The sequence below is a fragment of the Staurois parvus genome, unplaced genomic scaffold (assembly GCF_062004578.1).
Source record: "Staurois parvus isolate SC_StPar_1 unplaced genomic scaffold, SC_StPar_1.0 ptg000449l, whole genome shotgun sequence".
Classification (NCBI taxonomy): domain Eukaryota; kingdom Metazoa; phylum Chordata; class Amphibia; order Anura; family Ranidae; genus Staurois; species Staurois parvus.
This window is the reverse complement of record NW_028318245.1, coordinates 7,051,434-7,072,190: the sequence shown is the minus strand read 5'-3', so window position 1 is coordinate 7,072,190 and position 20,757 is coordinate 7,051,434. Positions and strand designations below refer to the sequence as shown.

At 49.1% G+C, this 20,757-nt stretch overlaps 1 protein-coding gene across 3 annotated transcripts; it reads left to right on the top strand.

Moving 5' to 3' along the window:
• Positions 1-5,611: 5,611 nt before the first annotated feature.
• On the top strand, positions 5,612-9,904 carry LOC149453505 (gastrula zinc finger protein XlCGF48.2-like). Of its 3 annotated transcripts, none has more exons than XM_089688507.1 (5): positions 5,612-5,942; positions 6,092-6,240; positions 7,214-7,405; positions 7,523-7,592; positions 8,874-9,904. In XM_089688507.1, the coding sequence occupies exons 2-5, from the start codon at positions 6,163-6,165 to the stop codon at positions 9,821-9,823; spliced, it is 1,290 nt and encodes a 429-aa protein (XP_089544633.1). In that variant the 5' UTR covers positions 5,612-5,942; positions 6,092-6,162; the 3' UTR covers positions 9,824-9,904. The 3 variants fall into 3 exon arrangements, with proteins under 3 accessions (XP_089544633.1, XP_089544632.1, XP_089544631.1); XM_089688506.1 differs by having other exon boundaries at positions 5,614-5,938; positions 8,871-9,904; XM_089688505.1 differs by having other exon boundaries at positions 5,614-5,942; positions 8,871-9,904.
• The last annotated feature ends 10,853 nt before the right edge of the window (positions 9,905-20,757 follow it).

Here is a 20,757-nt window from a genome sequence, read left to right as displayed (position 1 = left end):
GGGTTGGGTTCCTTCATCTAGGGTTGGGTTCCTTCATCTAGGGTTGGGTTTCTTCCTCTAAGGTTGGGTTCCTTCATGTAGGGTTTTATTTTCCTCTAGGGTTGGGCTCCTTCATCTATGGTTGGGTCTTTGTCTAGGTGTCAGGAATGGACTTGCCAGTGGTGGTGGGACTCACCTGCCTTGTGGGCTGCAGTACCAGGGCTGGCCAGCGGGTGCTCTCAGCAACCAGAGGCTCACTCCTGCAATGAGCCATCACCTGAAGCTGATTACAACAGGTGTATTTAAGGAATGGCCAGGCCTGTGATCAGGGCCTTGGTGTATGTTTCCCAAGGGCCCCTGTACCTGCATCCTGTCTGCTTTCTGCCTGATCCAGATTCTGCTTCGATCCCTGACTCTGCATGAACTCCGCCTGTCCTGACCTCAGCTATTCCTGACTACTCTTCCGCCTGCTCCTTGTGCCCTGGCTGCCCGTTTGCTACCGACCCGGCCTGCCCGACTACGCTTAGTATTGTTTCTATTGTTATCTGTTGGAGGTTTGGTTGCACTGTGTTGTTGTTTAGTCTTGCACTGCGTTGTTGTTTAGTCTTGCACTGCGTCTATGTTTTGTTTAGTCTTAATAAATTGTCTTATTCACACTATACCTAAAGTCTGCGTTTCCCTGTCCCGCTGTCGAGCTTGGTGACCCAGTGCCCGCGGTTCTGCCAGATGACTCGGTACCCGCTGTCCTGCCAGATGACTTGGTGCCCGTTGTCGAGCTTGGTGACCCAGTGCCCGCGGTTCTACCAGATGACTCGGTGCCCGCTGCTCCGCCTGATGGCCCGGTGCCCAGTGCTCCAGCTGATGGCCCGGTGCCCGCTGCTCCGCCTGATGGCCCGGTGCCCGCTGCTCCGCCTGATGGCCCGGTGTTTGCTGCTCCGCCTGATGGCCCGGTGCCTGCTGCTCCGCCTGGTGACCCAGTGCCCGCGGTTCTGCCAGATGACTCGGTACCCGCTGTCCTGCCAGATGACTCGGTGCCCGCTGTCGAGCTTGGTGACCCAGTGCCTGCGGTTCTGCCAGATGACTCGGTGCCCGCTGCTCCGCCTGATGGCCCGGTGCCCGCTGCTCCACCTGATGGCCCGGTACCCGCTGCCTTGCCTGCTGCTTCGCCTGATGGCCCGGTGCCCGCTGCTCCGCCTGATGGCCCGCTGCTCCGCCTGATGGCCCGGTGCCCGCTGCTTCGCCTGATGGCCCCGTACCTGCTGCCTTGCCTGATGGCCCGGTACTCGCAGCTCCGCCTGATGGCCCGGTGCCCGCTGCCTTGCCTGCTGCTTCGCCTGATGGCCCGGTGCCTGCTGCTCCGCCTGATGGCCCGGTGCCCGCTGCTCCGCCTGATGGCCCGGTACCCGCTGCTCCGCCTGATGGCCCAGTACCTGCTGCTCCGCCTGATGGCCCAGTGCTCGCTGCCTTGCCTGCTGCTCCGCCTGATGTTCGGTTCCCGCTGCTCCACCTGATGGCCCAGTGCCCGCTGCCTTGCCTGCTGCTCTGCCTGATGGCCCAGTGCCCGCTGCTCTGCCTGATGGCCCGGTGCCCGCTGCCTTGCCTGCTGCTCCGCCTGATGGCCCGGTGCCTGCTGCTCCGCCTGATGGCCCGGTGCCCGCTGCTCCGCCTGATGGCTCGGTGCCCGCTGCTCCGCCTGATGGCCCGGTACCCGCTGCTCTGCCTGATGGCCCTGTACCCGCTGCTCCGCCTGATGGCCCAGTGCTCGCTGCCTTGCCTGCTGCTCCGCCTGATGGCCCGGTGCCCGCTGCTCCACCTGATGGCCCAGTGCCCGCTGCCTTGCCTGCTGCTCTGCCTGATGGCCCAGTGCCCGCTGCTCTGCCTGATGGCCCGGTGCCCGCTGCCTTGCCTGCTGCCCAGCCTGACGTGCCTCTGCCTGCTGCCCAGCCTGACGTGCCTCTGCCTGCTGCCCAGCCTGACGTGCCTCTGCCTGCTGTCCCGCCTGCCGTGCCTCTGCCTGCTGTCCCGCCTGCCGTGCCTCTGCCTGCTGCCCAGCCTGATGTGCCTCTGCCTGCTGCCCAGCCTGACGTACCAGCTCCTGATGCCCAGCCTGCTTCTGGAAATCCTGTGTCCAGCAATCTGCCTTCCTGCAGTCTCCTACAAAAAGATAGGCCTATCAGCAGGAGACCCAGCCAATCGCTTGATTCCGGCAGTGGGATATCCAGCCAGTTGCCGGACACAGGCGGTGGAACATTTGGGCCATTACGGACTGTTTGGAGCGTCCTGAGGCTGCTCCTTGAGGGTGGGGTACTGTCAGGAATAGACTTGCTAGTGGTGGTGGGACTCACCTGCCTTGTGGGCTGCAGTACCAGGGCTGGCCACTGCGTCTATGTTTTGTTTAGTCTTAATAAATTGTCTTATTCACACTATACCTGAAGTCTGCGTTTCCCTGTGTCAGTCCACACATTTCTGGTCATACCCGGATCCCTAACACTAGGGTTGGATTCCTTCATCTGGGGCTAAGTTCCTTCGTCTAGGGTTGGGTTCCTTTTTCTAGGGTTGATTTTTTCCGCTAGGGTTGGGTTCCTCTGTTTATGGTTTGGTCTTTGTTTAGGGTTGGGTTCCTTCATTCAGGGTTTAGTCTTTGTCTAGGGTTGTGTTTCTTCCTCTAATTTTGGGTTCCTTCGTCCATGGTTGTTTTTTTCCTCTAGGGTTGGGTTCCTTCATCTATGGTTGGGTCTTTGTCTAGGGTTGGGTTCCTTCATCCAGGCTTGGGTCTTTGCCTAGGGTTGGGTTCCCTCATCTAGGGTTGGGTTCCCTCATCTAGGGTTGGGTTTCTTCTAGTTTTGGGTTCCTTCATCCAGGGTTGTTTTTTTCCTCTACGGTTAGGTTCCTTCATTTATGGTTACATTTCTTTGCTTAGGGTCGGATTCCTTTGTCTGGGACTGGGTTTTGTTCTCTAGTTTGGGTTCCTTCGTCCATGGTTGTTTTTTTCCACTAGGGTTGGGTTCCTTCATCTATGGTTGGGTCTTTGTCTAGGGTTGGGTTCCTTCATCCAGGCTTGGGTCTTTGCCTAGGGTTGGGTTCCCTCATCTAGGGTTGGGTTTCTTCTAGTTTTGGGTTCCTTCATCCAGGGTTGTTTTTTTCCTCTACGGTTAGGTTCCTTCATTTATGGTTACATTTCTTTGTCTAGGGTCGGATTCCTTTGTCTGGGACTGGGTTTTGTTCTCTAGTTTGGGTTCCTTCATCCAGGGTTGTTTTTTTCCTCTAGGGTTGGGTTCCTTCATCTATGGTTGGGTCCCTTCATCTATGGTTGGGTCTTTGTCTAGGTTTGGGTTCCTTCATCCAGGGTTGGGTCTTTGTCTAGGGTTGGATTTCCTCATCTAGGGTTGGGTTCCCTCATCTAGGGTTGGGTTTCTTAATCCAGGGTTGTTTTTTCCTCTAGGGTTAGGTTCCTTTGTCAAGGGTTGGGTTTCTTCCTCTAGTTTTGGGTTCTTTTGTCTAGGGTTGTTTTTTTTCCCTCAAGGGTTGGGCATTTGTCTAGGGTTGGATTGCTTCGTCTAGGATTGGGTTTCTTCATCTACAACTCGGTTCCTTCCTCTGGGCTTGGGTTCCTTTGTCAAAGATCTCTGTATCTAATCTCTGTGTGACGTCGCTACAAAAAGTATAGTTCATATTATAATAAAGGGATTCATTTGCAATAACCTATTGGTGATGGTCATATCAGATATCTCTCTACAACCTTCCATATAGATTCATACCGCCTAGAATAATAAGGTCCACCAACCAAATGTTAGATATCATGCCCAGCATGCTTATCCAACATTGGAATGTGTAAGACATTTTCTTGAGCTTGAGTTCCATCTCAGTCCACTCAGCTGAAGATTTGTAAAAAGTAAAAATCGTCCCGGACATGGCATTTCTCAACAATTGCAGCCACATACATTGCTGCTACTGACACTTCCTTTGGCAAAGAATTCCAAAAGTGGTGACAACCTCGATTCTAAATTAAAAGTGCTAATCATTTACCTGGGGGGGATGCAACTATATTGGCTCTAAATCATCAAACTGCAATAGTACTTCAGTGCATTTCAGGGGCCACACATCAACCTTCATCAGGGCTTAGGGAATTATGAAACATGAAATCAGCTGATATGGCTCAGACTGAAATATACAGGGCTTTTTTTATCATAGGTTAGATGCAGGTAGTCTCTCTCCAATCCCCAAGTCACCACTTGTCTCTGCCCCGTTTGCCCACTTCTGAGCACCTTCTCTTGTCTCCACCCATTACCCATCTCTCATTACCGCCCCTTTTAGAGAGTGCAGAACCAAATATAATTTTGTGGTGGAAGTATTTTGTATGGAATTTGTTGATGACACCAAAAAAGGCAGGAAAACTGATACGCAGTCAGAAACAATAGGCACCCCCAAGCAACAATAGATTTCCCCCACAGCAACAACAGATTCTCCCCAGAAAAAAATGCCCCCCCCAAAAAAATGGACCCCACCAGCAACAATAGATCCATTCTGACAACAATAGACCCCCACTAGCAACACTAGATCCCACAATCAGCCAGTATCAATGAACTCTCTAGCAGACAACAACAACAGACCCTTTCCAAGAGTAGATCCCTCAAACAACATAAGACCCCTCCCCAACAACAGTGGATTTCCTCATAGCAATACCCCCCCCCCCCCCGTAGCAATAGATTGTCCATAGAACATCAGCTATGGTGGCTTCCATGTCTTCATTCTCAGAGGCTTACTATAAAATCATGCATGATCTGCATAGGGGAGGTCCTTATATCACAGGGGGCGTCTCCCATACTCCAGAAAGCCCAGCACTAGCTGCTGCACCTATATGCAACCTGCCTGAGGAGAGACGTGTTAAAGTAGACCACCTCTAAGAAAAAAATGTAGGCTGCCCTTTAGAAAATGCTAGTTCCCTGGCGCAACATAAAAAGTCAACTCAAGACTTTGTTGGCCTAGAGCATGGGTGTCAAACTGCCGGCCCTCCAGCTATTGCCAAACTACAAGTCCCATGAGGCATTGCAAGATTGACAGTTACAAGCATGACTCCCAAAGGCAGAGGCATGATGGGACTTGTAGTTTTGCAGCAGCTGGAGGGCCACCAGTTTGACACACCTTGGCCTAGAGCAAGAGCAAAGTTTCCTCCTTTCCTGTGACTTTTTTTTTCTGACCTCACTGGCTGCACGCTGGTTCCAGATCGAGGCCAGTTCACTGCACATTGGCTCCTTCTCCGGCTCTCCAACTGAATGCCCGTACCCCCGTATGGTCATAGACCTAGAAGAAGAGTCTACAGAAGCTTGGCATTGTACCCAACATCCGCTGATCATGGCTACAATGCTCTGCAGGCAAAAAAAATAAATAAATTCACATTCTATTCCTCCAATAGTATATGTACCCAGAGGAAACCCACGTAGGCACAGGGAGAACATGCAAAGTCCAGGCAGGTGGTGCTGTGGTTGGGATTCGAAGCAAGGACCCCTAGTACTGCCAGGCGGAAGTGCTAACCATTTAGCCACTGTGCTGCCTAAAAAAAAAAAATAAATAATGCAGCCATCCCATCTAAGAATTTGTAACTTTCAATATAAAAAAAAATATATAATTGCTTTTGGGTTAGATAACCCTGGAAGAGAGAGACCTGGGTGTCACGGCTGGATGATTACTTGCAGTTCTCCCACGTGGACATCAGAGGGCGAGCTAGTACTCGCTAGACTCCTAACAGAGAAACAGCACGCAGTTTACAAAGATGACCGCTAGATGTCAGCGCCGAGCAAACAACAGCTGCACGTGAAACGCAAACCATCAGGTGGAACGCACAACCCGGAAGTGCGGTGGAGCACAAGCGGAAGTTTCAAATGCAAGAGGAAGTGGGTAGAGCTTATTGTGGAGTTGGGGGTGACTGGAGAGTAAATTGCAGCTAACTGACTGTGAAGAAGTAGGTGTGTGTTCTGTATGGCTTGTATTGGGAATATTGCACAGTCTGGGGGTATTTGTTATCATTGCAATGTGTTATGAGATGTACGGGACACAAATGTGATATCAACTGAACACCACAGAGAGCCATTCATTTATTCTTATTATTTTCTAGATTGCTGATTTTATATAAAAGGTGGGAGCCCAACCCATAGGCGACAAAAGGCGCCGAGCGATCTGCAGAGGATGGACGAGGACCGGGGTCACATGACCGAGACAATATTAGACCTCACCATGGAGATCATCTACCTGCTGACCGGAGAGGTGAGGAGGATTCTGGGAGGTCACATGACGTCACTCTTATCCCTAATGATAAAACAGACCTGACCGGACAGGTGAGGAGGATTCTGGGAGGTCACATGACATCACTCTTTTCTCTATTAATAAAACACAGACCTGACTGGAGAGGTGAGGAGAAATCTGAGAGGTCACATGACATCACTTATCTCTATTAATAAAACACAGATGTGACCGAAGAGGTGAGGAGGATTCTGGGAGGTCATATGACATCACTCTTATCTCTATTAATAAAACACAGACCTGACCGGAGAGGTGAGGAGGATTCTGGGAGGTCACATGATACCACTCTCATCTCTATTAATAAAACACAGTCTTGAGCAGAGAGGTGAGGAGGATTCTGGGAGGTCACATGATATCACTCTTATCTATAATCATTTTTATTACTATTAGTACAGGTACTTTATGTAGCACTTTACATATATATATTGTACATTCACATCAGGCTCTAACCCTCAAGGGGTGTACAATCTAAGGTCCCTAAGTTATACTCATACATAGACGTCTAGAGACAATTTAGACAGGATCCAATTAACTTCCCAGCATGTCTTTGGGGTGTGGGAGGAAACCGGAGTGCCTGAAGGAAACCCACGCAGGCACAGGGAGAACATGCAAACTCCAGGCAGGTGGTGCCGTGGTTGGGATTTGAACCAACGACCCCTAATACTGCCAGGCAGAAGCGCTAGCCATTTAGCCACTGTGCTGCCCCATAAAATACAGACCTGACCGGAGAGGTGAGGAGGATTCTGGGAGGTCACATGACATCACTGCTATCTCTATTAATAAAACACAGACCTGACCGGAGAGGTGAGGAGGATTCTGGGAGGTCACATGACATCACTCTTATCTCTATTAATAAAACACAGACCTGACCGGAGAGGTGAGGAGGATTCTGGGAGGTCACATGACATTCATGCCTGTTTGCTGTTCTCTTGTGTAGAAATATGCAGCAGTGAAGATGGCATCTATTGAGGATCTCTTACAAGGGGTGTATCCCGCAGTGTCCAGAAGACGGAACATGACCCGGAGCCCCATCATAAGACCCTCACCTTCCTCCCTGACATCGGCCATAAACAACGAAAAGAAGATCCTAGAAGTCACCCAGAAGATCATTGATCTGCTGACAGGAGAGGTGAGCGGTGCTGGGAATTTTGGGACATTCTCCAGTAACAGACAAGGGATGTGTCTGGATGATGACTGTATCATTGTGTGTGTCAGGTTCCTATAAGGTGTCCTTTTTGTTTTTTAGGAGTTTTTAACAGAATCCAAGTGTCTCCACAAGGGCACCATGATGAAGAACCCCCGAATCCTTCCAGCAGGTGTGATCTGGTTGAATTTTTACTTCAACAGTAGGTGGTAAAGACCAAGATGCTTTGTGCTGACAGCCTGTGGACTCTTCCTTCATCCAGATCCAGTCGTAGATATCTCAGGACCAGTAGCAAGAAGACCTAGCCTCTGCCCAATCATGAGGACTGCTGACTTCCATTTTCCCCCGATGACTCATCATTCATACAGACGTCCCTCATGGATGGGATTTAGAGATACATGACTGCTGACACCTCACAGTAACTGACTCGTTGCTCCTGGGCCCATATATTATTTCTGCTGGACACCCAATGGTGACAGATACAAGGTTTGCCCATTGAGTAGATTGGTCTTGTGCTGCTTTGCAGTTGACGTTCTGGAATACTAATGTAGCACATTGCTTGTGGGTGGTGCGTAGGTCAAGTTTGGGAAGTGGTCTTGAAGACTATGAACACCTATTTAAGTATTCTCGGTGTCACATTTTACAGCTTATGTTGAGTATAAAAAAAAAAAAAATAGAAGTTTAATTAAACTAGTAGAACAAGGAAGGATTCGAACAGCCTTCTTCAAGTTTATTATACAGAGGACCTCTTGAAATAGCTTCCCAATCTCAGGGAACCCCTGCTAGTAAATATTCCTTACATTGGTGGTCAGTGGGAAGAATGTTCCTTACATTGGTGGTCAGTGGGAAGAACAGCCTTTACATTGGTGGTCAATGGGAAGAATGTTCCTTACATTGGTGGGCAGTGGGAAGAATGCCCCTTACATTGGTGATCAGTGGGAAGAATGTCCCTTACATTGGTGGTCAGTGGGAAGAATGTCCCTTACATTGAGGGTCAGTGGGAAGAATTCTCCTTACATTGGTGGTCAGTGGGAAGAATGACCCTTACATTGGTAGTCAGTGGGAAGAATGCTCTTTACATTGGTGGTCAATGGCAGGAATGCTCCTTACATTGGTGGTCAATGGCAGGAATGCTCCTTACATTGGTGGTCAATGGCAGGAATGCTCCTTACATTGGTTGCCAGTGTGGGAAAAAAGGGGCATTCTTCCAAAATTGCTAAATGCGCTTTGTCTCCAGGTGGGCAGGAGACACTGAATAGTTGTTTGGTGAGACGACTTCTTTATATTAGTGAAATGGTCGTTGACTCTGTGAATAGGCACATGGATGAGATGAGCTATGTCATAAATAATACATGTCAATATGCCAGCATCTAAGAAGGCAGGTAATAGCATGTATGCCAGTGAGTAAGCAATATGAACAGATCTGTAATCCCATTGTATTTCTTTTCAGAAGACCCTTCCAAAGGAGCAGAATCATCACAAACACCTGGAGACATGAAGGAAGATATGGTCTCCTATGAAGACGAGGCTCTCTTGGACGAAAGGGTTAGTACAGAGATGGAGAACGTCACGGTCAACTTTAAGGAAGAATCTTTCTCCAAGGAAGACCTTTCAGATGGAGACTGTTGGAGCCATAGAAATCTAAAAGCACCGGCTATGTTTAAGGAAGACTTGCCACAAAACATATGTATCTTCAACGCCGAGAGACGTATTCCTATCAAAGAAGAGTCTGGCAGTGAAGATTTTGGGACGGACTATATAGCCTTTCGTATTAAAGAGGAGTCGTTTTCAGAAGATGAAGGACAACCTTCAGAGAGGAATAGGCACAAGGACTCAATGCCACGTCGAGCAGAAAATTGGAGAATACAAGAAGAAAGTGGAGATCTACCCAGGGATGGACATGAAAGACACGCTCAACCAACCGCTTTGTCCCAGCCACCGTCACCGAGCGCCGAGTCCAAGACCTTCAGATGTGCCGAGTGCCAGAAAAGCTTTTCCAAGAGCACGAACCTGACCGTTCACCAGCGGATCCACTCCGGGGAGAAGCCATACATGTGCTCGGAGTGTGGGAAGTCCTTTAATCAGAAGTCGGTGCTGATCAGCCACCAGCAAACGCACACCGGCTTACGGCCCTACCCTTGTTCTGAGTGCGGGAAGAGTTTCACCAAGAGAACCAACCTAACTGTCCACCAGAGGATCCACTCGGGAGAAAAGCCGTATCTGTGCTCGGAGTGTGGGAAGTCCTTCACCCAGAAGTCAGGGTTGATCTGCCACCAACGAACTCACACCGGGGAACGGCCTTATTCTTGTCATGAGTGTGGGAAGTGCTTTACCAGCAGTTCCCACCTCCGTTTACACCAAAGAGGACACTCCTCACACACCAGCCGAGAGACGCAGTGCTAATTTATTTGTTTTTTTTAGTCATCAAAACTTTATATTGTATTTTTAAGATAATTCGATAAAAGAACAAAACTTATGCTATCATTCCTACCTCCTCCCCCTTTGTTGGCTGCTTTAAAGAGACGCAGATACTTTGCCCATCTATGGAAAAGTGGGAGGTTCTTTTGAAGAACAACAAACGGTGTGAAGGATGTTGCCCTTTACATAGTCATGTTTGGTCCTGGCGACTAGGACCACGACTAAGGGTCAGGCTCAGACACCAGTAGCTATAGCAGTAGAGAGGCTCCCACTGACCTGATGGTCACCCTGGTGGATGATGCAGGCTCACCTGAGGTGCAGGGTCTAAGTATGATCTGGTATACACCAGAGCTTCTGATGGCGGAGATGGGTTTTGCTGCATGTTATTACCAGGTCATGGTTTCTCCACCAGGAAATGAGCAAGCCAGGGTCCAGTAGCTGATATAGTAGGTAGGGGTCAAGCAGAAGCCTAGGCAATAACAAGGCAAAGGTCAAAGGTTGGGATTAAATGGATGCGTAGGCAGTAACAAGGCAAAGGTTGGGATCAAGCGGAAGCATAGGCAGTAACAAGGCAAAGGTTGGGATCAAGCGGAAGCGTAGGCAGTAACAAGGCAAAGGTTGGGATCAAGCGGAAGCGTAGGCAGTAACAAGGCAAAGGTTGGGATCAAGCGGAAGTGCAGGCAGTAACAAGGCAAAGGTTGGGATCAAGTGGATGCATAGGCAGAAACAAGGCAAAGGTTGGGATCAAGCGGAAGCGTAGGCAGTAACAAGGCAAAGGTTGGGATCAAGTGGAAGCGTAGGCAGTAACAAGGCAAAGGTTGGGATCAAGTGGAAGCGTAGGCAGAACCAATGCAAAGGTTAGGATCAAGCAAAAGCGTAGGCAGTAACAAGGCAAAGGTTGGGATCAAGCGGAAGGATAGGCAGTAACAAGGCAAAGGTCAAATGTTGGGATCAAGCGGAAGCGTAGGCAGTAACAAGGCAAAGGTCAAAGGTTGGGATCAAGCTGAAGCGTAGGCAGTAACAAGGCAAAGGTCTGGATCAAGCGGAAGTGTAGGCAGTAACAAGGCATAGGTTGGGATCAAGTGGATGCAGAGGCAGTAACAAGGCAAAGGTTGGGATCAAGTGGAAGCGTAAGCAGAAACAATGCAAAGGTTAGGATCAAGCAAAAGCGTAGGCAGTAACAAGGCAAAGGTTGGGATCAAGCGGAAGCGTAGGCAGTAACAAGGCAAAGGTTGGGATCAAGCAATAGTGTAGGCAGTAACAAGGCAAAGGTTGGGATCAAGTGGAAGCGTAGGCAGTAACAAGGCAAAGGTCAAAGGTTGGGATCAAGTGGAAGCGTAGGCAGTAACAAGGCAAAGGTTGGGATCAAGCGGAAGTGTAGGCAGTAACAAGCAAAGGTTGGGATCAAGCGGAAGCATAGGCAGTAACCAGGCAAAGGTCAAAGGTTGGGATCAAGCAGAAGCGTAGGCAGTAACATGGCAAAGGTCAAAGGTTGGGATCAAGCGGAATCGTAGGCAGTAACAAGGCAAAGGTTGGGATTAAGCGGAAGCATAGGCAGTAACAAGGCAAAGGTTGGGATCAAGCGGAAGCGTAGGCAGTAACAAGGCAAAGGTCAACGGTTGGGATCAAGCGGAAGCGTAGGCAGTAACAAGGCAAAGGTTGGGATCAAGCGGAAGTGTAGGCAGTAACAAGGCAAAGGTTGGGATCAAGCGGAAGCATAGGCAGTAACATGGCAAAGGTCAAAGGTTGGGATCAAGCGGAAGCGTAGGCAGTAGCAAGGCAAAGGTCAAAGGTTGGGATTAAGCTGAAGCATAGGCAGTAACAAGGCAAAGGTTGGAATCAAGCGGAAACAAAGGCAGTAACAAGGCAAAGGTCAAAGGTTGGGATCAAGCTGAAGCATAGGCAGTAACAAGGCAAAGGTTAGGATCAAGCGGAAGCGTGGGCAGTAACAAGGCAAAGGTTAGGATCAAGCGGAAGCATAGGCAGTAACCAGGCAAAGGTCAAAGGTTGGGATCAAGCGGTAGCGTAGGCAGTAACATGTCAAAGGTTGGGATCAAGCGGAATCGTAGGCAGTAACAAGGCAAAGGTCAACGGTTGGGATCAAGCGGAAGCGTAGGCAGTAACATGGCAAAGGTCAAAGGTTGGGATCAAGCGGAAGCATAGGCAGTAACAAGGCAAAGGTTGGGATCAAGCGGAAGCATAGGCAGTAACAAGGCAAAGGTCAACGGTTGGGATCAAGCGGAAGCGTAGGCAGTAACAAGGCAAAGGTTGGGATCAAGCGGAAGTGTAGGCAGTAACAAGGCAAAAGTTGGGATCAAGCGGAAGCATAGGCAGTAACAAGGCAAAGGTCAAAGGTTGGGATCAAGCGGAAGCGTAGGCAGTAGCAAGGCAAAAGTCAAAGGTTGGGATTAAGCTGAAGCATAGGCAGTAACAAGGCAAAGGTTGGAATCAAGCGGAAACGAAGGCAGTAACAAGGCAAAGGTTGGGATCAAGCAGAAGCGTAGGCAGTAACAAGGCAGAGGTAGGGATCAAGCGGAAGCGTAGGCCATAACAAGGCAAAGGTTGGGATCAAGCGGAAGCATAGGCAGTAACAAGCAAAGGTTGGGATCAAGCAGAAGTGTAGGCAGTAACAAGGCAAAGTTTGGGATCAAGTGGAAGCGTAGGCAGTAACAAGGCAAAGGTCAAAGGTTGGGATCAAGCAGAAGCGTGCGCAGTAACAAGGCAAAGATCAAAGGTTGGGATCAAGCGGAAGCATAGGCAGTAACAAGGCAAAGGTCAAAGGTTGGGATCAAGCTGAAGAGTAGGCAGTAACAAGGCAAAGGTTGGGATCAAGCAGAAGCGTAGGCAGTAACCAGGCAAAGGTTGGGATCAAGTGGAAGCGTAGGCAGTAACAAGGCAAAGGTTGGGATCAAGCGGAAGCGTAGTTGAAAAGCAAGCCAAGGTCGGTAACTAGTGGCAGTGAAGATGCAGACAGCAGCAGGAGGAAAAGGAGCAAGATTTTGGCTGGAGAAGAGCACAATAATCTGTCATAGGCATGGCTAAAATAGGAAGTTCATAGCAGGAGCAAGGAGTTCAAGGTTCACCAGAAACAAGACAGAAAGTAAGATTGTCTAAGTAATCAGGCAGGGAGTTGTCCAGTATCTCAACAAAAAAAAATGTATTGCCAGGCACAGCAGAGGTTGTGGGTTCAGATCCCCGTCCTGACAACAAAGCACTGCATCCTGGAAGGAGCTCATATGTTTTCCTATACCTAGAAGCACTGAAAACCTATTGATGCTCACCTTTGCTGCTTGGTGGGACCCCTCTTTAACCAGTTGTCACCAGCCCTGCGTATATGTGTGCCTGTCGCTGGGCTGAATACTGAAAAAGAGATATGTCACCAGCACACCAAGGGTCTCTGACAAAACAAAATTTTATTACACAATCACATCACAGCATAAACCACCAACTTTTCGGAGGCACGCAGGACCCCTTCATCAGGCATGCGTGGCTCCAAAACGTCTCTCGTTTATGCTGTGATGTGGTAGTTTAATAAAGCTTTGGATGTATTTTTAGAGATCCTCAATGTGTGGCGACATATCTCCTGTTCTGTGTCATTCCCAGGCTCCAGCCGGTGGTCACTGCAGCACCCACTTTACAGCCATTTTCAGGAGCGTGTGTTTTGGGAATATTTCTTTGAACCAGGGCTGAATGCTATGACGTGAGGGAGGGACAGTGTCAACAATTCTGTGCAAACCCCAACAAAGACCATTCTTTAGATAGAAATTAAAAAAGGCTCTGCAAAAGGATCAAAGTGGCAGGAGGAACACTGGGATGGTACTGGTGGTGGTCGTAGCACCTTCAGCGAACCTGTTACATTGCCTGTTCAGCTGAAAGAGTCTTTTTAATCCACCCCATTGTCAAAAATCTAAGCAACTAGAGCACCCTATTCTCCAATGATGAGGCATACAAGGTCATCTCTTGTCAGAGGATGGAGAGGTTTTAGGACATCAGCCAAAGTGACCCCAGCAAGAATACGGAGAGGTTAGAAGACACAAGCCAAGGTGACCCCAACAAGAGGATGGAGAGGTTAGAGGACCAAGCCAAGGTGAACCCAACAAGAGGATGGAGAGGTTAGAGGACACATGCCAAGGTGACCCCATCAAGAGGATGGAGAGGTTAGAGGACACATGCCAAGGTGACCCCATCAAGAGGATGGAGAGGTTAGAGGACAGATGCCAAGTTGACCCCATCAAGAATACGGAGAGGTTAGAGGACACCAGCCAAGGTGATCCCATCAAGAGGATGGAAAAGTTGGAGGACACCAGCAAAGGTCACCCCCATCAAGAGGATGGAGAGGTTAGAGGACAGCTGCCAAGGTGACCCCATCAAGAAGATTATTATTATATTATTATTATACAGTATTTATATAGCGCCGAAAGGTTTGCTCAGCGCTGTACATTGTAGTGGGGGACAGAACATGAGACAATACAGTAACAAAACAATACACGGGGGGTTTGAGGGCCCTGCTCTTTCGAGCTTACAATCTAGGAGGGAGGGGATAGTGGCACAGGAGGAAGTGGCTGTGGGGGATGGAGTGATAGGAGGAGTGGAGGAGATTGGCAGTTAGGTGAGGGTGGGGTAGGCTTCCCTGAAGAGATGGGTTTTCAGGGTGCGCCTAAAGGTGAGGAGGGTAGGTGACAGTCTGATGGATTGGAGTAGTGAGTTCCAGAGGATGGGGGAAGTCCTGGAGAAGTCCTGCAGTCGGGCGTGGGAGGTGGAGACCAGGGAGCTAGAAAGTAGGAGGTCTTGTGAGGAGCGAAGATTACAAGTTGGGTGGTATTTGGGTATCAGGTCGGTGAGGTAGTTTGGGGCAGCGTTATGAATGGCTTTGTATGCCTGTGTTAGTAGTTTGAATTTAATGCGTTGGGCAATTGGGAGCCAGTGGAGGGAATGACAGAGGGGGGTGGCAGAAGCGGAGTGGTTGGTAAGGTGGATGAGTCTGGCCGCTGAGTTCAGGATAGACTGAAGCGGGGATAGTCTGTGATGAGGTAGGCCAGTGAGGAGGGAGTTGCAGTAGTCCAGGCATGAGATAATGAGGGAGTGAACGAGTTATTTAGTAGTGTCTGGGGTTAGGAACGTGCGTATTTTGGAGATGTTGCGGAGGTGGAGCCTGCATGAGCTTGCTAGCGATTGGACATGGGGTTGGAAAGACAGGTTTGAATCTAGAGTGACACCTAGGACCTTGGCTTGCGGGGTGGGACTGATGGTGGCGTTGTTGGTCGTGATGGAGAGGGTGGGGGGAGGGAGATGGAAAGGTTAGAGGACATCTACCAAGGTGACCCCATCAAGAGGATGAAGAGCTTAGAGGACACCTGCCAAGGTGACCCCATCAAGAGAATGGAGAAGTTGGAGGACAGCTGCCAAGGTGACCCCATTAGGAGGATGGAAAGATTAGAGGACACCTGCCAAGGTGACCCCAACAAGAGGATGAAGAGCTTAGAGGACACCTGCCAAGGTGACCCCATCAGGAGGATGGAGAGGTTAGAGGACACCTGCCAAGGTGACCCCATCAAGAGAATGGAGAGGTTAGGGGACACCAGCCAAAGTGACTCAATTGAAAAGATGGAGAGGTTAGAGGACAACAGCCAAGATTACCCCATTGAGAAGTTTGAAAGGTTAGAGGACACCTGCTAAGGTGACCCCATCAAGAGGATGGAGAGGTTAGAGGACACCAGCCAAGGTGACTTCATTGAAAGGATGGAGAGGATAGCAGACACCAGCAAGGTGGCCCCATCGAGAAGTTTGAGAGGTTAGAGGATACCTGCTAAAGTCACCCCATCAAGAGGATGGAGAGATTACAGGACACCAGCCAAGGTGACTTCATTGAGAGGATGGAGAGGTTAGCGGACAACAGCCAAGGTGACCCCATCGATGACAATTGGTCAATAACAATTCACCGGGGTGTCCTGTACTCCTCTAATGCTATCCATCCAGAAAATGTGGGAAGAATAGAAAGGATCTGAGAGGAGAGCGGCTTTGTAGTTGTGATAAAGTTGAGGCTCAGATGTCTTCTGCTCCCTGTTTGAGACATTTTGACCTCACACATGGTGAGAATAATGAAATCTGCCATTGTATTCCATTGCTGTTTGGTGGAAGCTGAGGAGGTTTCACTATCCCGAGGTACGCATGGATCAGTTAAGTCTTTTGATGCACTTTCCTTCTAGCAGATAACCTGTAAAAAACTTGTAGCAATGAGCAGCTGCATGGAGTAAGCAAAGCTGCACTAGGTCTATTAAAGCCGAAGTTTGTTCTGCCTATGTTTCGTCTTCCTTGCTTCCTTTTCTCTCCCATCAACAACATGCTGATGACATTTGATAATAAAACCTTTCCGTTTTTATTACCTATCTTAGTTTGGACCCGGTGATGTCATTACTAGGTCTTTGTGCTTCTCTAAGCAATGCAGGCCAAACATGGCTGGTGGGAGGGGCTGGCAGGGTGCTGTACATGGCTTCCTGAAAACAACATCCGTCCTCAGAACTCCTCTCAGGAGCTGGCTCTTGGGAGGAGTCATGCAAATATCAAAATGCCTTATTAGGTGGGTGTCAGTGGTTCACAGGCAGCCTTCTCTAGGTGATGCTGAGCCTCCATGATTGACGGAACTGAAACCCAATAAATGAAAGGGGTGAGCCAAGGACAGTCAGGCTGGGGAGGAAAGAACTAGATGATGCTGGATGCCCTCAAGCCAGAAAATGAGACCTATTGCAGCAACTGTGCACAACTGAAGGCAAGGCTGGAGTTCAGCTTTCGGTTTCACTTAGTCCGTAGAGAAGAAGGCAAAACCCTGCTACACCTAGGCAGCTGCGACTGCGCATGTGTGCGTTTCCATGCGTTCCCACGCATTTATTTCAGTGGGCTGCCCTACGCAGGAGAAAACCCCGCTACACCTAGACAGCTATGACTACGCATGTGTGCATTTCCACACGTTCCCGCGCATTTATTTCAGTGGGCGGCCCTATGCAGGAGAAAACCCCGCTACACCTAGACAGCTGTGACTACGCATGTGTGCGTTTCCACGCGTTCCCGCGCATTTATTTCAGTGGGCGGCCCTATGCAGGAGAAAACCTCGCTACACCTAGACAGCTGCAACTGCGCATGTGTGCGTTCCCACACATTTTTTTCAGTGGGCTGCCCTATGCAGGAGAAAACCCCGCTACACCTAGACAGCTGCGACTGCTCATGTGTGCGTTTCCTCGCGTTCCTGCGCATTTTTCAGTGGGCTGCCCTACGCAGGAGAAAACCCCGCTGCACCTAGACAGCTGTGACTACGCATGTGTGCGTTTCCACGCGTTCCCGCGCATTTATTTCAGTGGGCGGCCCTATGCAGGAGAAAACCCCGCTACACCTAGACAGCTGTGACTACGCATGTGTGCGTTTCCACGCGTTCCCGCGCATTTATTTCAGTGGGCGGCCCTATGCAGGAGAAAACCTTGCTACACCTAGACAGCTGCGACTGCACATGTGTGCGTTTCCACATGTTCCCACGCATTTATTTCAGTGGGCTGCCCTATGCAGGAGAAAACCCGCTACACCTAGACAGCTGCGACTGCGCATGTGTGCGTTTCCATGCGTTCCCGCGCATTTATTTCAGTGGGCTGCCCTATGCAGGAGAAAACCCTGCTACACCTAGACAGCTGTGACTACCCATGTGTGCGTTTCCACGCGTTCCTGCACATTTATTTCAGTGGGCTGCCCTATGCAGGAGAAACCCCGCTACACCTAGGCAGCTGTGACTGCGCATGTGTGCGTTTCCACGCATTCCGGCGCATTATTTCAGTGGGTTGCCCTACGCAGGAGAAAACCTCGCTATATCTAGACAGCTGCAACTGCACATGTGTGTGTTTCCACGCGTTACCGCGCATTTATTTCAGTGGGCTGCCCTACGCAGGAGGAAACACTGCTACAACTAGACAGCTGTGAATGCGCATGTGTGCATTTCCTCGCGTTCCCGTGCATTTATTTTAGTGGGCTGCCCTACGCAGGAGAAAACCCCACTACACCTAGACAGCTGTTAATGCGCATGTGTGCATTTCCTCGCGTTCCTGCGCATTTATTTCAGTGGGCTGCCCTACGCAGGAGAAAACCCCGCTACACCTAGACAGCTGTGACTACGCATGTGTGCTTTACACGCATTTCCGCGCATTTATTTCAGTGGGCAGCCCTATGCAGGAGAAAACCCCACTACACTTAGACAGCTGCGACTTCACATGTGTGCGTTTCCACGTGTTCCTGCACATTTATTTCAGTGGGCTGCCCTATGCAGGAGAAAACCGGGGAAGAATTCCTTGACCCTCTTCCAAAAATGTGCAACACCGCACGGCATGGTGTTACGGTCCCATGCGTCTGTTAAAGGGCAACATGTTTCTGTGTGTGGCGGGGAAAGCCTGCGATTTTGTGCACATTCCTGAAATGCAAAGATGTGAACCTAGCCTGCCAATGTCAACGTGCTAGCAAATCCCCTCTGATCTGATGAAAGGCAAATTAATCCTCTGGGTGGGTCAGTCCTCCTATGGCTTCCAATTATTCAGCCTGGAGATTGAAATTCTTCCATTCCCACCTCCTACCCTAGAGATTCCAAAGCCTGAACCGCTCTTACAGCGGAGAACCCTGACCTGTGCTACAAGCTTGGGACGTATACCATAAACAGTACACAGGCGGTCAGCTTTCTGTCTTCCATTCCCACCTCCTACAATAGAGATTTAAAATTCATTAACCGCTCTTACAGTGGAGAACCCTGACCTGTGCTACAAGCAGAGGACGTATACCATAAACAGTACACAGGCGGTCAGCTTTCTGTCTTCCATTCCTACCTCTTACAATAGAGATTTCAAATCCTGAACTGCTTTTGCAGCGGAGAACCCTGACCTGTGCTGCAAGCTCAGGATGTATACCATAAACAGTACACAGGCGGTCAGCTTTCTGTCTTCCATTCCCACCTCCTACAATAGAGATTTAAAATTCTGAACCACTCTTACAGCGGAGAACCCTGACCTGTGCTACAAGCACAGGATGTATACCATAAACAGTACACAGGCGGTCAGCTTTCTGTCTTCCATTCCTACCTCTTACAATAGAGATTTCAAATCCTGACCTGCTCTTACAGCGGAGAACCCTGACCTGTGCTGCAAGCTCAGGACGTATACCATAAACAGTACACAGGCGGTCAGCTTTCTGTCTTCCATTCCCACCTCTTACAATAGAGATTCTAATCCTGAACTGCTCTTACAGCAAAGAACTCTTTGCTTTGCTACAAGCTTGGGATGTATACCATAGACCAGGGGTGTCATGAATGGTTATGTAGGGAGGGGCTGAGAAGCTGGGCCAGCACAGGCAGTGAGTAGACACTCCCAAAAGATTTGGATATTATCAGGGACAACCCCTGTTGTTGAAGTGTCTGTCCCCAGAGAGCAGGTATCCCCACCACAGTTCCCGGCCAACCGAAAATAGCGCCACTGGCTCCATTTGCGGCCGTGGCCGGGTTTTGTGACTTCACATCCACCTCTCCACCTTATCCAATCAGAGAATACCTTGTATTTACCTCACTAATATATATATATATATATATATATATATATACAGTTGCAAGAAAAAGTATGTGAACCCCTTGGGATTACGTGGAGTTTTGCATGAATTGGGCATAAAATGTGCTCTGAACGTCATCTAAGTCACAACAATAGAAGAACACAGTCTGCTGAACATAATACTACACAAACATGAGATGTTGCCATGGTTTAATTGCACATAACATGTAAACATTCACAGTGCAGGGAGGAAAAAGTATGTGAGGCCCTAGCTTAATGACTTCTCCCAGAACTAATCGGAGCCAGGAGTGAGCCAACCTTGACTCCAATCAGTGTGATGATATTGGATGTATTGCTGACAGCTGTCCTGCCCTTAACCTCCCTAACGGTATCCCGAGTGTAGCTCGGGGTAAAATGTCTATACCAAAAGCGGTAACCCCGAGCTACACTCGGGCTTACCATGCAGCACTTACCTTGTCCTTGGCTCCCGCGATGTGTCCCCTGCAGCATCCCCGGCCATCTCCTCCGGCGGATGCTGGCATCCGCCTCCTGTGTTCCGGTCCATGTGACGTCGGGACGTACGGGTGCCGCCGGCGGCGGGAAATTTAAAAATTTTAAAAAAATGTAATTTTTTTCAAAACGATTTTACATAGTAAAACATTGCTGTTTCAACCCATTTCACATACATTTTGTCCTGAGTGGTTTGTCCTGTCCCCTGTCTGCATTTTGATTGTTCTTTCTGCCTGGAAACGTAGAAAAGTCCATGGCGTCCAAAAAGTGTCCCTTTAGGTCAAAAGCGGGTTTAGATCAGCTAGAGAACAGCGATAGTAAATCAGAACCACTTGCAGAATTGAGTGATAATGATTCGTGGAGAAATTCGTCATCAGACACTGAAAACAATTTTGCGACTTTGCTCAGCGATGTGCGAACTCGGCGCTATATTTCAAATTTCAGTGTTTTTGGTTTGATTATATTATTGAATTAAATGTATGATTTAGAATCTTGTTCAGACAGATTTCAGTGAGTTATTCCTAAAAATTACAGCCTACAATAAAAAAAACTACATATTTCCATGCAAAATAATGGTACCGCTTTCAGCACCAAAAATATGAAATAATCATACCACTAGAGAGGTTAAAAAACACACACCTGTTTTGGGTTTACTGGTTTCAAGAAGCACTGTCTGATGTGAACCATGCCTGGCAGAAAAGAGCTCTCAGAAGACCTACGATCAAGAATTGTTGACTTGCATGAAGCTGGAAAGAGTTACAAAAGTATCTCCAAAAGCCTTGATGTTCATGTGTCCACGGTAAGACAGACTGTCTACAAATGGAGAAAGTTTAGCACTGTTGCTACTCT